Source organism: Pecten maximus, chromosome 3 (genome assembly GCF_902652985.1).
Source record: "Pecten maximus chromosome 3, xPecMax1.1, whole genome shotgun sequence".
Taxonomy (NCBI): domain Eukaryota; kingdom Metazoa; phylum Mollusca; class Bivalvia; order Pectinida; family Pectinidae; genus Pecten; species Pecten maximus.
This window is the reverse complement of record NC_047017.1, coordinates 38809181-38823355: the sequence shown is the minus strand read 5'-3', so window position 1 is coordinate 38823355 and position 14175 is coordinate 38809181. Positions and strand designations below refer to the sequence as shown.

Below are 14175 nucleotides of genomic sequence, written 5' to 3'. Positions count from 1 at the left end.
TCACACCATGTGACACTCCTCACACCGTATGACACTCCTCACACCATGTGACACTCCTCACACTGTATGACACTCCTCACACCGTATGACACTCCTCACACCGTATGACACTCCTCACACCATGTGACACTCCTCACACCGTATGACACTCCTCACACCGTATGACACTCCTCACACTGTGTGACACTCCTCACACTGTATAACACTCCTCACACCGTATGACACTCCTCACACTGTATGACACTCCTCACACCGTATGACACTCCTCACACCGTATGACACTCCTCACACTGTGTGACACTCCTCACACTGTATAACACTCCTCACACCGTATGACACTCCTCACACCGTATGACACTCCTCACACCGTATGACACTCCTCACACCGTATGACCCTCCTCACACCATGTGACACTCCTCACACTGTATAACACTCCTCACACCGTATGACACTCCTCACACCGTATGACACTCCTCACACTGTATGACACTCCTCACACCGTATGACACTCCTCACACGATGTGACACTCCTCAACCTGTATGACACTTCCTACACCGTATGACACTCCTCACACCATATGACACTCCTCACACTGTATGACACTCCTCACACCGTAGACACTCCCACACCGTGTGACACTCCTCACACCTGTAGACACTCCTCACACCGTATGACACTCCTCACACCGTATGACACTCCTCACTGTACGACACTCCTCACACCGTATAACACTCCTCACACCATGTGACACTCCAAACACCGTATAACACTCCTTACACCGTGTGACACTCCTCACACCGTATGACACTCCTCACACCGTATGACACTCCTCACACTGTATGACACTCCTCACACCGTGATGACACTCCTCACACTGTGTGACACTCCTCACACTGTATGACACTCCTCACACCGTATGACACTCCTCACACCGTATGACACTCCTCACACCGTATGACACTCCTCACACTGTATGACACTCCTCACACTGTATGACACTCCTCACACCGTATGACACTCCTCACACTGTATGACACTCCTCACACCTGTATGACACTCCTCACACTGTGTGACACTCCTCACACTGTATGACACTCCTCACACCGTATGACACTCCTCACACTGTATGACACTCCTCACACCGTATGACACTCCTCACACCGTATGACACTCCTCACACTGTATGACACTCCTCACACTGTATGACACTCCTCACACTGTATGACACTCCTCACACCGTATGACACTCCTCACACTGTATGACACTCCTCACACTGTATGACACTCCTCACACCATGTGACACTCCTCACACTGTATGACACTCCTCACACTGTATGACACTCCTCACACTGTATGACACTCCTCACACTGTATGACACTCCTCACACCGTATGACACTCCTCACACTGTATGACACTCCTCACACCGTATGACACTCCTCACACTGTATGACACTCCTCACACTGTATGACACTCCTCACACCGTATAACACTCCTCACACTGTATGACACTCCTCACACCTTATGACACTCCTCACACTGTATGACACTCCTCACACCGTATGACACTCCTCACACCGTATAACACTCCTCACACTGTATGACACTCCTCACACCGTATGACACTCCTCACACCGTATGACACTCCTCACACTGTATGACACTCCTCACACTGTATGACACTCCTCACACCGTATGACACTCCTCACACCGTGTGACACTCCTCACACCGTATAACACTCCTCACACCGTATAACACTCCTCACACTGTATGACACTCCTCACACGGTATGACACTCCTCACACTGTATGACACTCCTCACACCGTGTGACACTCCTCACACTGTTTAACACTCCTCACACTGTGTGACACTCCTCACACGGTATGACACTCCTCACACTGTATGACACTCCTCACACTGTATGACACTCCTCACACTGTATGACACTCCTCACACCGTATGACACTCCTCACACCGTATAACACTCCTCACACCGTATAACACTCCTCACACCGTGTGACACTCCTCACACCGTGTGACACTCCTCACACTGTATGACACTCCTCACACCGTATGACACTCCTCACACCGTATAACACTCCTCACACTGTGTGACACTCCTCACACTGTATGACACTCCTCACACCATATGACACTCCTCACACCATATGACACTCCTCACACCGTATGACACTCCTCACACCATATGACACTCTTTATATCTCCTGTCACACAATTCACCCTCACATCTGTGACAAATCTGACACTGTGTGAGTGTACCATACACACATCTCGTGTGACACTCCTTAGATTTCACAGGTTTTATCAATAAAACTGTTAGATTTCACAGGTTTTATCATTAAATTGTCAGATTTCATGGGTTTTATGTTCAAGTCAGTAGGAATGCAGAGATCACAGGAAATAAACTCTTGTTGGATTTGTTTTCATCTGTTTAATCGATATATAACTTGATGACTTTTCTTGTTTTTCTTTCTTTTTTCTTCTTGGAGAGTCCCTCATACCTATAAATGGAATGTTTCACAAGGTCCTCCACAGGGGTGACAGGGAAAACCAGCCGTCCCTGTAATCGTTTCCAGGATTTCATGATTTCATTGATGTCCGCTCCCTGTATGGGCTGGCCCGCGACTCTGCTACGGTACTCATACAGTACTACCTGGTTATCTACCAGGGGGCCGAGGTGACACACACACAGGTACATGGTCAGGTCATGGTGACCCATTGAGGCCAGATGTTGGTGGAATAATTTGCGGATGGGGACAGACTGTCGTAGTGTTAAGAGAAAACTCACTGCTGCTCGCTTGTGGTGACTCTTGAATGGAATCCTGATGATAGAGTCCTCAAATTCATCAGTTTTGGGGAAGCTGTCACTGTGAAATGTGTCATCACTGTAGCCTGAGGCTTGGTCTTCTGATTTGTCCGAGCCATCTACGACAGAGTTACTGTCCTTACTGTCACTGTAGTCCTCCGACATCAGGGTAGGACTGACAGTTACGTCTGAACTCTCCATTGATTCCTCAGCTTGACCTGTGACCATGTCGACCTGTGTTGTGATGGACCTTTCCTCCCCATCATATTTCACACCCACTGTCTGGTATACCTCAAGGTCAATTGGATTACCCAAGATCTCTGACTGAACAAGAATATCATAAGTTACCTTTCCTAAATTGTTCATGTAAATTTTCAATTTATCTGATAGATCAGTGTTTTCCAGTGACCTTTCAAGGGTAGATAACTCTAGATGAGGTTGATATGTCATTCTAGAACCAAACTGATGGATATTTTGATATACAACATTGAGATAGTTCTCCTGACAGGTATCTAGCTTTCTGACAAGCTCCTTATGGAGCTCATTCTCACAGGTAGGCACCAGTACAGACACCTTAGGCCTCAAGTACAAACTCCTGTCATCAAACATGGCTGCCTCCAGGTCCAACACCTCCTCCAAAGATAGATCAGCAGCAGCCAGGTTTTCATCTACAAACACATTTGCCTTTTTCTCTTTCTCTATTTTTTCATCAACAGCCAGAAGGTCAAGCTGTTGTTGTATGGTAAGGACGGTCAGGCGTTCTGCCTTAGTCAGCATCTCGATTTCATCCTCATCAAACAGGATGATCCGAGTCTTACGAGGGTCATTGGTGGGCAGGTCGTTGTCACTGATATGGTACATGGTGAGATAGGCTGTTTAACTCACTGCTGGTAGCCAATGTCTTGTCCTGGTTATGGTCACCAATACATCAAATGATTTTGGCTTGATTGTCTCTGTATAATGATCACCAATATGTCCAATGGTACTGATTTGATTGTCCCTGTATGATGATCACCAATATGTCCAATTGTATTGATTTGATTGTCCCTGTATGATGATCATTGATACATCCAATGGTACTAATTTGATTGTTCCTGAAACATTGTTAAATGACAATTTAGAATCTGTAATTGATCATGAGCAAATTGTTCTTACTTATAAAAGTAACGAGAATAGTATGACATAAAATGAACATTTATTAATATGATTATATGACATACAGGTTGAAAATAACACTGGAACATAGTTGTACAGGTTTTAATAGTTGTCCCCGGATTTAAATAGGTTATGTTAAATTTTCCCTGTGTTGAAATTACTCACAATCAATAGTGATATGACTACAAACTGCCTGAAAGTTTTACAAGGATCATGAAAGTTCAAAGGATGATCAGGTAAAGGACCCCAAATAGAAATAACACATTCTCCAGATATTTTATGAAGTTACATATTTTTTTTTCATTTTCTATGTAAATTATATGCATGTAATTATAAAAGACAGGAACAGAGGAAATGTATAGAAATTGATGCATTACTTAGAGGGTTAGACACTCATTTATGATATATATTATTTAATTAATTTAGCTCCTTTCTATTTAAATTCAATTTAAAGTTATTTAATAAGATACATGCGCTTAAAATAAATGTAAACAAAATTTCCAAGACTGATCAGCATTAAATAGTAATACAGTGTAGTTGTATAGATTTGATATGTAACCTACCATGTTCTGTGTTAAAGAGGTAAAATGTTCTATGTAGATATTTCTTCTCACTCCAAGATGACAAATACTACTAGAACACTTATTCTTACTCAAAATAAAGCATGAAATTAGCACAATTTAAAACTCAATATGTATATTCAATTTCTGATGAGAATTAACGGCACTTCACCTTGTTTACCGTCCTGTATGTACAGTCAGTGTGGTATTGATTTATATGTTAACTCACCTGTTGATGAACAAGCTCATCAATTATGTATACACACACAGTAACCAACTGTTTCTGCCTTCTTATATGGACAGAACTGACCCAAGTATTCTGCACAAAGGCAGAGGTGTAGGAAAAAATCAATACTTATTGGTTAGCATTGGTTTTACTGGTACAGTAACTACCCACATATCTGTCACAGTGACAGACCTGGGTGTTTAGGTGTGAGGAGGTCAGGGGGAGGGGTCAGTGATTCCTGGGACAACAGTTACTACCCAAATATCTGTCACAGTGACAGACCTGGGGGTTTAGGTGTGAGGAGGCCAGGGGGAGGGGTCAATGATTCCTGGGACAACAGTTACTACCCAAATATCTGTCACAGTGGCAGACCTGGTGGTTTAGGTGTGAGGAGGTCAGCGGGAGGGGTCAGTGATAGACCTGGAACAACAGTTACTACCCAAATATCTGTCACTGTGGCAGACCTGGGGGTGTAGGTGTGAGGAGGCCAGGGGGAGGGGTCAGTGATTCCTGGGACAACAGTAACTACCCAAATATCTGTCACAGTGACAGACCTGGGGGTGTAGGTGTGAGGAGGTCAGCGGGATGGGTCAGTGATAGACCTGGAACAACAGTTACTTTCCAAATATCTGTCACTGTGGCAGACCTGGGGGTGTAGGTGTGAGGAGGCCAGGGGGAGGGGTCAGTAACCCCCCTCGGACAACTGTTACTACCCAAATATCTGTCACAGTAACAGACCTGGGGGTGTAGGTGCGAGGAGGCCAGGGGGAGGGGTCAGTGATCCCTGGGACAACATGATCATGGAATCAGTAATTACTGGAAGTGCTGATAGTTGCATGTATCTTTTAAAGATAATTTCTCCATTGGCAGGTGTTGGTGTGGTGGACAGCGTCCAGTGAGGAAGCTTGGCCATGGAGTCCAATGACCACTGACAAAGATAGGGCCAACCTGGTGATTCTGTCAATACATGGGTAATGGTCCAGTATGGCGAAGGTTGAAACTAATGAAAATAAGTCTCAGAAATACATACGAAAAGCAGTTTTACTGATTATTTACTTGAAGTTTTAATTAAAACTAGATCATCTCAATCTCACTTATTGACATGATATACTTTAATTAACTAATTGATTTGTATGTTCATATTTACTATTGTTATGTTACAGCCCAAACATAGGTCTTTTGACCTTCACAAGGTCGGAGTGTGACCCTATACATGCAGGATTCAGGTAATTACCTCACAAATTTACTCATATTCAACTTTTTGGACAAAATAGACAAATAGACCATGAATATAGAATGGACCTGACTTGTGTAGCAGCGATTGAACAGATCGAGTGGCTGCCATGTTTTAACATGTATTGTGATATTAAACAACAGTAAATGTGATATTATTAACATCACTATCTTCTCCACCTTAATTTTTAGCTCACCTGCCCAAAGGGCAGTTGAGCTGATGTAGTGACTTGGTGTCCATCGTCTAGCCATTCGTTAGGTGTCAACTTTTCCATTTAAACAACTCCTTCTAAATAACCAAGAGGCCCAGAAACCTAATATTAGGCATGTAGCATTATGGGATGAACGGCTACCAAGTTTGTTCAAATGAATGAAGTTGACCTTCATTTAAGGTCGCAGGAGTCAACTAGGCTAAAATCTTTAAACGACTTCTTCTCGATAACCAATAGGCCCAGGGACTTGATATTGGGTCTGTAGAATGCCGAGGTGAAGGGCTACCAAGTTTGTTCAAATGAATGACCTTGACTATTATCTAATTTTGAAAAAGTTATATTTGGCCAAAATATTTAAAAGACGCCTTTTCAAATAACTGAGAGACCCTGAGATCTTATATCTGGTCTCTGATACACTTGTTCTTTATCATGTTTATGTATAAAAAGGACCATTGGATAGCAGGTGAGCGATTCGGGCCCTTGTTTTTTTTTATATAGATCTTGAGACACCTCATTTTATTACAACCCCTCTTTGTAATGCAGTCCTAGTAAAAAATGATTTTTTTTTTAAATAATTGCGTTGAGTGAAAGTATACAAACAGTATCAACAAAAATAATTCAGGTGTTAGACAGTAGTTGTATGTTGTTATTTTCACTGTATTGCTATATATAATTTATTAACATTTTTTGTAGCGACCTACAGCCACACCGATTTTTTACAGTCGAGCAAGCGATGGGTGCAGGGTCAGAGACATCGGCTCAGACCTGTACCTACGAGATTATACAGGGAAAGGTAAGGGGGAAGACAAAGCCTAACAATAGATGGTGTTATTTATGTAGTAAACCAGTAACTAATTAAAGGTAAGTGATGAGACAAAGCCTAACAATAGGTGGCGTTATTTATGAGGTAAACCAGTAACTAACTAAAGGTAAGGGGGGAAACAAAGCCTAGCAATAGATGGTGTTATCTATGTAGTAAACCAGTAACTAACTAAAGGTAAGGGGGGAAACAAAGCCTAGCAATAGATGGTGTTATCTATGTAGTAAACCAGTAACTAACTAAAGGTAAGGGGGGAGACAAAGCCTAGCAATAGGTGGTGTTATTTATGTGGTAAACCAGTTACTAACTAAAGGTAAGGGGGAAGACAAAGCCTAACAATAGGTGGTGTTATTTATGTGGTAAACCAGTAACTAACTAAAGGTAAGGGGGAAGACAAAGCCTAACAATAGGTGGTGTTATTTATGTAGTAAACCAGTAACTGATTAAAGGTAAGTGATGAGACAAAGCCTAACAATAGGTGGCGTTATTTATGAGGTAAACCAGTAACTAACTAAAGGTAAGGGGGGAAACAAAGCCTAACAATAGGTGGCGTTATTTATGAGGTAAACCAGTAACTAACTAAAGGTAAGGGGGAAGACAAAGCCTAGCAATAGGTGGTGTTATCTATGTAGTAAACCAGTAACTAACTAAAGGTAAGTGATGAGACAAAGCCTAACAATAGGTGGCGTTATCTATGTAGTAAACCAGTAACTAACTAAAGGTAAGGGGGAAGACAAAGCCTAGCAATAGGTGGCGTTATCTATGTGGTAAACCAGTTACTAACTTGTAGAAAGGGATTTTTGGGGCAAATTTAGGTTCTCACAGTTTTACCAACAAATAATTAAAATAAACAGGATTAACTCTAACCCTGGTTCTTGTATAATTCAAATTCAAATCTTTTATCTTTCTGAGAAATGAAAATATGATAATTCATTGCTGAATTTCTGCTATGTTTCAGATTCAGAGGACTAATGTTACAGCTGTACAGTTGAAAGGTAAATTACTCCCACATGAGAAAAGTGCAGTAGTAAGGTCATGAGAGTAGTACGGTAGTAAGGTCATGAGAGAAGTACGGTAGTAAGGTCATGAGAGAAGTACGGTAGTAAGGTCATGAGAGAAGTACGGTAGTAAGGTCATGAGAGAAGTGAGGTTGTAAGGTCATGAGAGAAGTACGGTAGTAAGGTCATGAGAGAAGTACGGTAGTAAGGTCGTGAGAGTAGTACGGTAGTAAGGTCATGAGAGAAGTACGGTAGTAAGGTCATGAGAGAAGTACGGTAGTAAGGTCATGAGAGAAGTACGGTAGTAAGGTCATGAGAGACGTACGGTAGTAAGGTCATGAGAGTAGAACTGTAGTAAGGTCATGAGAGAAGTACGGTAGTAAGGTCATGAGAGACGTACGGTAGTAAGGTCATGAGAGTAGAACTGTAGTAAGGTCATGAGAGAAGTACGGTAGTAAGGTCATGAGAGAAGTACGGTAGTAAGGTCATGAGAGAAATACAGTAGTAAGGTCATGAGAGTAGAACTGTAGTAAGGTCATGAGAGTAGTAGGGTAGTAAGGTCATGAGAGAAGTACGGTAGTAAGGTCATGAGAGAAGTACGGTAGTAAGGTTATGAGAGTAGAACGGTAGTAAGGTCATGAGAGAAGTATGGTAGTAAGGTCATGAGAGTGGTACGGTAGTAAGGTCATGAGAGAAGTACGGTAGTAAGGTCATGAGAGAAGTACGGTAGTAAGGTCATGAGAGAAGTACAGTAGTAAGGTCATGAGAGTAGTACAGTAGTAAGGTCATGAGAGAAGTACGGTAGAAAGGTCATGAGAGTAGTACAGTAGTAAGGTCATGAGAGAAGTACGGTAGTAAGGTCATGAGAGAAATATGGTAGTAAGGTCATGAGAGAAGTACGGTAGAAAGGTCATGAGAGTAGTACGGTAGTAAGGTCATGAGAGAAGTACGGTAGTAAGGTCATGAGAGAAGTACAGTAGTAAGGTCATGAGAGTAGTACAGTAGTAAGGTCATGAGAGAAATAAGGTAGTAAGGTCATGAGAGTAGTACAGTAGTAAGGTCATGAGAGAAGTACGGTAGTAAGGTCATGAGAGAAGTACAGTAGTAAGGTCATGAGAGAAGTACAGTAGTAAGGTCATGAGAGAAATAAGGTAGTAAGGTCATGAGAGTAGTACAGTAGTAAGGTCATGAGAGAAATAAGGTAGTAAGGTCATGAGAGTATTACGGTAGTAAGGTCATGAGAGAAGTACGGTAGTAAGGTCATGAGAGAAGTACGGTATTAAGGTCATGAGAGAAGTACGGTAGTAAGGTCATGAGAGACGTACGGTAGTAAGGTCATGAGAGTAGTACGGTAGTAAGGTCATGAGAGAAATAAGGTAGTAAGGTCATGCATCATGAGAGAAGTATGGTAGTAAGGTCATGAGAGAAATACAGTAGTGAGGTCATGAGAGAAATACAGTAGTAAGGTCATGAGAGACGTACGGTAGTAAGGTCATGAGAGAAGTACAGTAGTAAGGTCATGAGAGTAGTACGGTAGTAAGGTCATGAGAGAAGTACAGTAGTAAGGTCATGAGAGAAGTACGGTAGTAAGGTCATGAGAGACGTACGGTAGTAAGGTCATGAGAGAAGTACAGTAGTAAGGTCATGAGAGAAATACAGTAGTAAGGTCATGAGAGTAGTACGGTAGTAAGGTCATGAGAGAAGTACAGTAGTAAGGTCATGAGAGAAGTACAGTAGTAAGGTCATGAGAGTAGTACGGTAGTAAGGTCATGAGAGAAGTACGGTAGTAAGGTCATGAGAGACGTACGGTAGTAAGGTCATGAGAGACGTACGGTAGTAAGGTCATGAGAGAAGTGAGAAGTACAGTAGTAAGGTCATGAGAGAAGTACGGTAGTAAGGTCATGAGAGTAGTACAGTAGTAAGGTTATGAGAGAAGTATGGTAGTAAGGTCATGAGAGAAGTGAGAAGTACAGTAGTAAGGTCATGAGAGAAGTATGGTAGTAAGGTCATGAGAGTAGTACGGTAGTAAGGTCATGAGAGAAGTGAGGTTGTAAGGTCATGAGAGTAGTACAGTAGTAAGGTCATGAGAGAAGTGAGGTTGTAAGGTCATGAGAGTAGTACGGTAGTAAGGTCATGAGAGATGAATTAATCTACACAGTTCTATATCAATCCTTCAATTACTTTTATCAATATACAACATAAAACAGTATGATAATGTTGGAGGATCATTGAACAGCAGTACACTGTACACTGTCAGTTTTTGTATAGAGTTAACCTTTAGATAACAAAGAGTTACTGTGGTGGTCCCTACTTCATTGAACCACATACTACTGCTGTATCCTTGTTCACTATATATAATATATATAACTATAATTACCTTCTGTAGGTCACCTGACATGTCAGGCTCGTAACCCAAGCGAGGACAAGCTCATTCTTGGCTGTGGTGACGGATCAGTGGTAAGGGCTTGTAGTATGGTATTTATACCAAGGCTATATAATTATAGGGCTTGTAGTACAGTATTTATACCAAGGCTATATAATTATTGGACTTGTAGTACAATATTTATACCTAGGCTATATAATTATTGGACTTGTAGTACAGTATTTATATCTAGACTATATAATTATTGGACTTGTAGTACAGTATTGATACCTAGACTATATAATTATTGGACTTGTAGTACAGTATTTATACCAAGGCTATATAATTATAGGACTTGTAGTATGGTATTTATACCTAGACTATATAATTATAGGACTTGTAGTACAGTATTTATACCTAGACTATATAATTATAGGACTTGTAGTACAGTATTTATACCTAGACTATATAATTATAGGACTTGTAGTACAGTATTTATACCTAGGCTATATAATTATAGGACTTGTAGTACAGTATTTATATCTAGGCTATATAATTATTGGACTTGTACAGTATTTATACCTAGACTATATAATTATAGGACTTGTAGTACAGTATTTATACCTAGACTATATAATTATAGGACTTGTAGTACAGTATTTATACCTAGACTATATAATTATAGGACTTGTAGTACAGTATTTATATCTAGGCTATATAATTATTGGACTTGTACAGTATTTATACCTAGACTATATAATTATAGGACTTGTAGTACAGTATTTATACCTAGACTATATAATTATAGGACTTGTAGTACAGTATTTATATCTAGACTATATAATTATTGGACTTGTACAGTATTTATACCTAGACTATATAATGATAGGACTTGTAGTACAGTATTTATACCTAGGCTATATAATTATTGGACTTGTAGTACAGTATTTATACCAAGGCTATATAATTATAGGACTTGTAGTATGGTATTTATACCTAGACTATATAATTATAGGACTTGTAGTACAGTATTTATACCTAGACTATATAATTATAGGACTTGTAGTACAGTATTTATACCTAGACTATATAATTATAGGACTTGTAGTACAGTATTTATACCTAGGCTATATAATTATAGGACTTGTAGTACAGTATTTATATCTAGGCTATATAATTATTGGACTTGTACAGTATTTATACCTAGACTATATAATTATAGGACTTGTAGTACAGTATTTATACCTAGACTATATAATTATAGGACTTGTAGTACAGTATTTATATCTAGGCTATATAATTATTGGACTTGTACAGTATTTATACCTAGACTATATAATGATAGGACTTGTAGTACAGTATTTATACCTAGGCTATATAATTATTGGACTTGTAGTACAGTATTTATACCAAGGCTATATAATTATAGGACTTGTAGTATGGTATTTATACCAAGGCTATATAATTATAGGACTTGTAGTACAGTATTTATACCAAGGCTATATAATTATAGGACTTATAGTACAGTATTTATACCAAGGCTATATAATTATAGGACTTGTAGTATGGTATTTATACCTAGGCTATATAATTATTGGACTTGTAGTACAGTATTTATACCAAGGCTGTATAATTATAGGACTTGTAGTACAGTATTTATACCTAGGCTATATAATTATAGGACTTGTAGTACAGTATTTATACCTAGGCTATATAATTATAGGACTTGTAGTACAGTATTTATACCTAGACTATATAATTATAGGACTTGTAGTACAGTATTTATATCTAGGCTATATAATTATTGGACTTGTACAGTATTTATACCTAGACTATATAATTATAGGACTTGTAGTACAGTATTTATACCTAGACTATATAATTATAGGACTTGTAGTACAGTATTTATATCTAGACTATATAATTATTGGACTTGTACAGTATTTATACCTAGACTATATAATGATAGGACTTGTAGTACAGTATTTATACCTAGGCTATATAATTATTGGACTTGTAGTACAGTATTTATACCAAGGCTATATAATTATAGGACTTGTAGTATGGTATTTATACCAAGGCTATATAATTATAGGACTTGTAGTACAGTATTTATACCAAGGCTATATAATTATAGGACTTATAGTACAGTATTTATACCAAGGCTATATAATTATAGGACTTGTAGTATGGTATTTATACCTAGGCTATATAATTATTGGACTTGTAGTACAGTATTTATACCAAGGCTATATAATTATAGGACTTGTAGTACAGTATTTATACCTAGGCTATATAATTATAGGACTTGTAGTACAGTATTTATACCTAGGCTATATAATTATAGGACTTGTAGTACAGTATTTATACCTAGACTATATAATTATAGGACTTGTAGTACAGTATTTATATCTAGGCTATATAATTATTGGACTTGTACAGTATTTATACCTAGACTATATAATTATAGGACTTGTAGTACAGTATTTATACCTAGACTATATAATTATAGGACTTGTAGTACAGTATTTATATCTAGACTATATAATTATTGGACTTGTACAGTATTTATACCTAGACTATATAATGATAGGACTTGTAGTACAGTATTTATACCTAGGCTATATAATTATTGGACTTGTAGTACAGTATTTATACCAAGGCTATATAATTATAGGACTTGTAGTATGGTATTTATACCTAGACTATATAATTATAGGACTTGTAGTACAGTATTTATACCTAGACTATATAATTATAGGACTTGTAGTACAGTATTTATACCTAGACTATATAATTATAGGACTTGTAGTACAGTATTTATACCTAGGCTATATAATTATAGGACTTGTAGTACAGTATTTATATCTAGGCTATATAATTATTGGACTTGTACAGTATTTATACCTAGACTATATAATTATAGGACTTGTAGTACAGTATTTATACCTAGACTATATAATTATAGGACTTGTAGTACAGTATTTATACCTAGACTATATAATTATGGAACTTGTAGTACAGTATTTATATCTAGGCTATATAATTATTGGACTTGTACAGTATTTATACCTAGACTATATAATGATAGGACTTGTAGTACAGTATTTATACCTAGGCTATATAATTATTGGACTTGTAGTACAGTATTTATACCAAGGCTATATAATTATAGGACTTGTAGTATGGTATTTATACCAAGGCTATATAATTATAGGACTTGTAGTACAGTATTTATACCAAGGCTATATAATTATAGGACTTATAGTACAGTATTTATACCAAGGCTATATAATTATAGGACTTGTAGTATGGTATTTATACCTAGGCTATATAATTATTGGACTTGTAGTACAGTATTTATACCAAGGCTATATAATTATAGGACTTGTAGTACAGTATTTATACCTAGGCTATATAATTATAGGACTTGTAGTACAGTATTTATACCTAGGCTATATAATTATAGGACTTGTAGTATGGTATTTATACCAAGGCTATATAATTATTGGACTTGTAATATGGTAAATAACTTAGTGATATAATAGTTATTATTACAAATTAAATGTGTGATTTTTCATCAAATACATCTTGACGTCTTTGTATATTAATGAAGCCATGTACCAGTCAAGATGACCATTGTTACCTGATTGCTTAGAATGTTTTTGTAAAACTGACTACAGATTTATCTACATTTGTTTCCTGTTCTTTAATGATATCTGTACTTTAACATTGTCACCCTGCTGGAGTGGTTTTTTTTACCATCTTCCTTTAAAT

The 14175-nt window shown here is 38.2% G+C and overlaps 1 protein-coding gene across 2 annotated transcripts in view; it reads left to right on the top strand.

Annotated features, from left to right (window-relative positions):
• LOC117324128 (WD repeat-containing and planar cell polarity effector protein fritz homolog) overlaps positions 1 to 14175 on the top strand; it is a 57867-nt gene that overhangs the window by 7388 nt on the left and 36304 nt on the right. For both annotated transcript variants that reach the window (XM_033879795.1, XM_033879794.1), the window contains exons 10-14: positions 5644 to 5744; positions 5937 to 5999; positions 6912 to 7011; positions 7997 to 8033; positions 10423 to 10493. In XM_033879795.1, coding sequence (XP_033735686.1) covers positions 5644 to 5744; positions 5937 to 5999; positions 6912 to 7011; positions 7997 to 8033; positions 10423 to 10493 — 372 coding nt within the window. The remainder of the gene's footprint in view (positions 1 to 5643; positions 5745 to 5936; positions 6000 to 6911; positions 7012 to 7996; positions 8034 to 10422; positions 10494 to 14175) is intronic.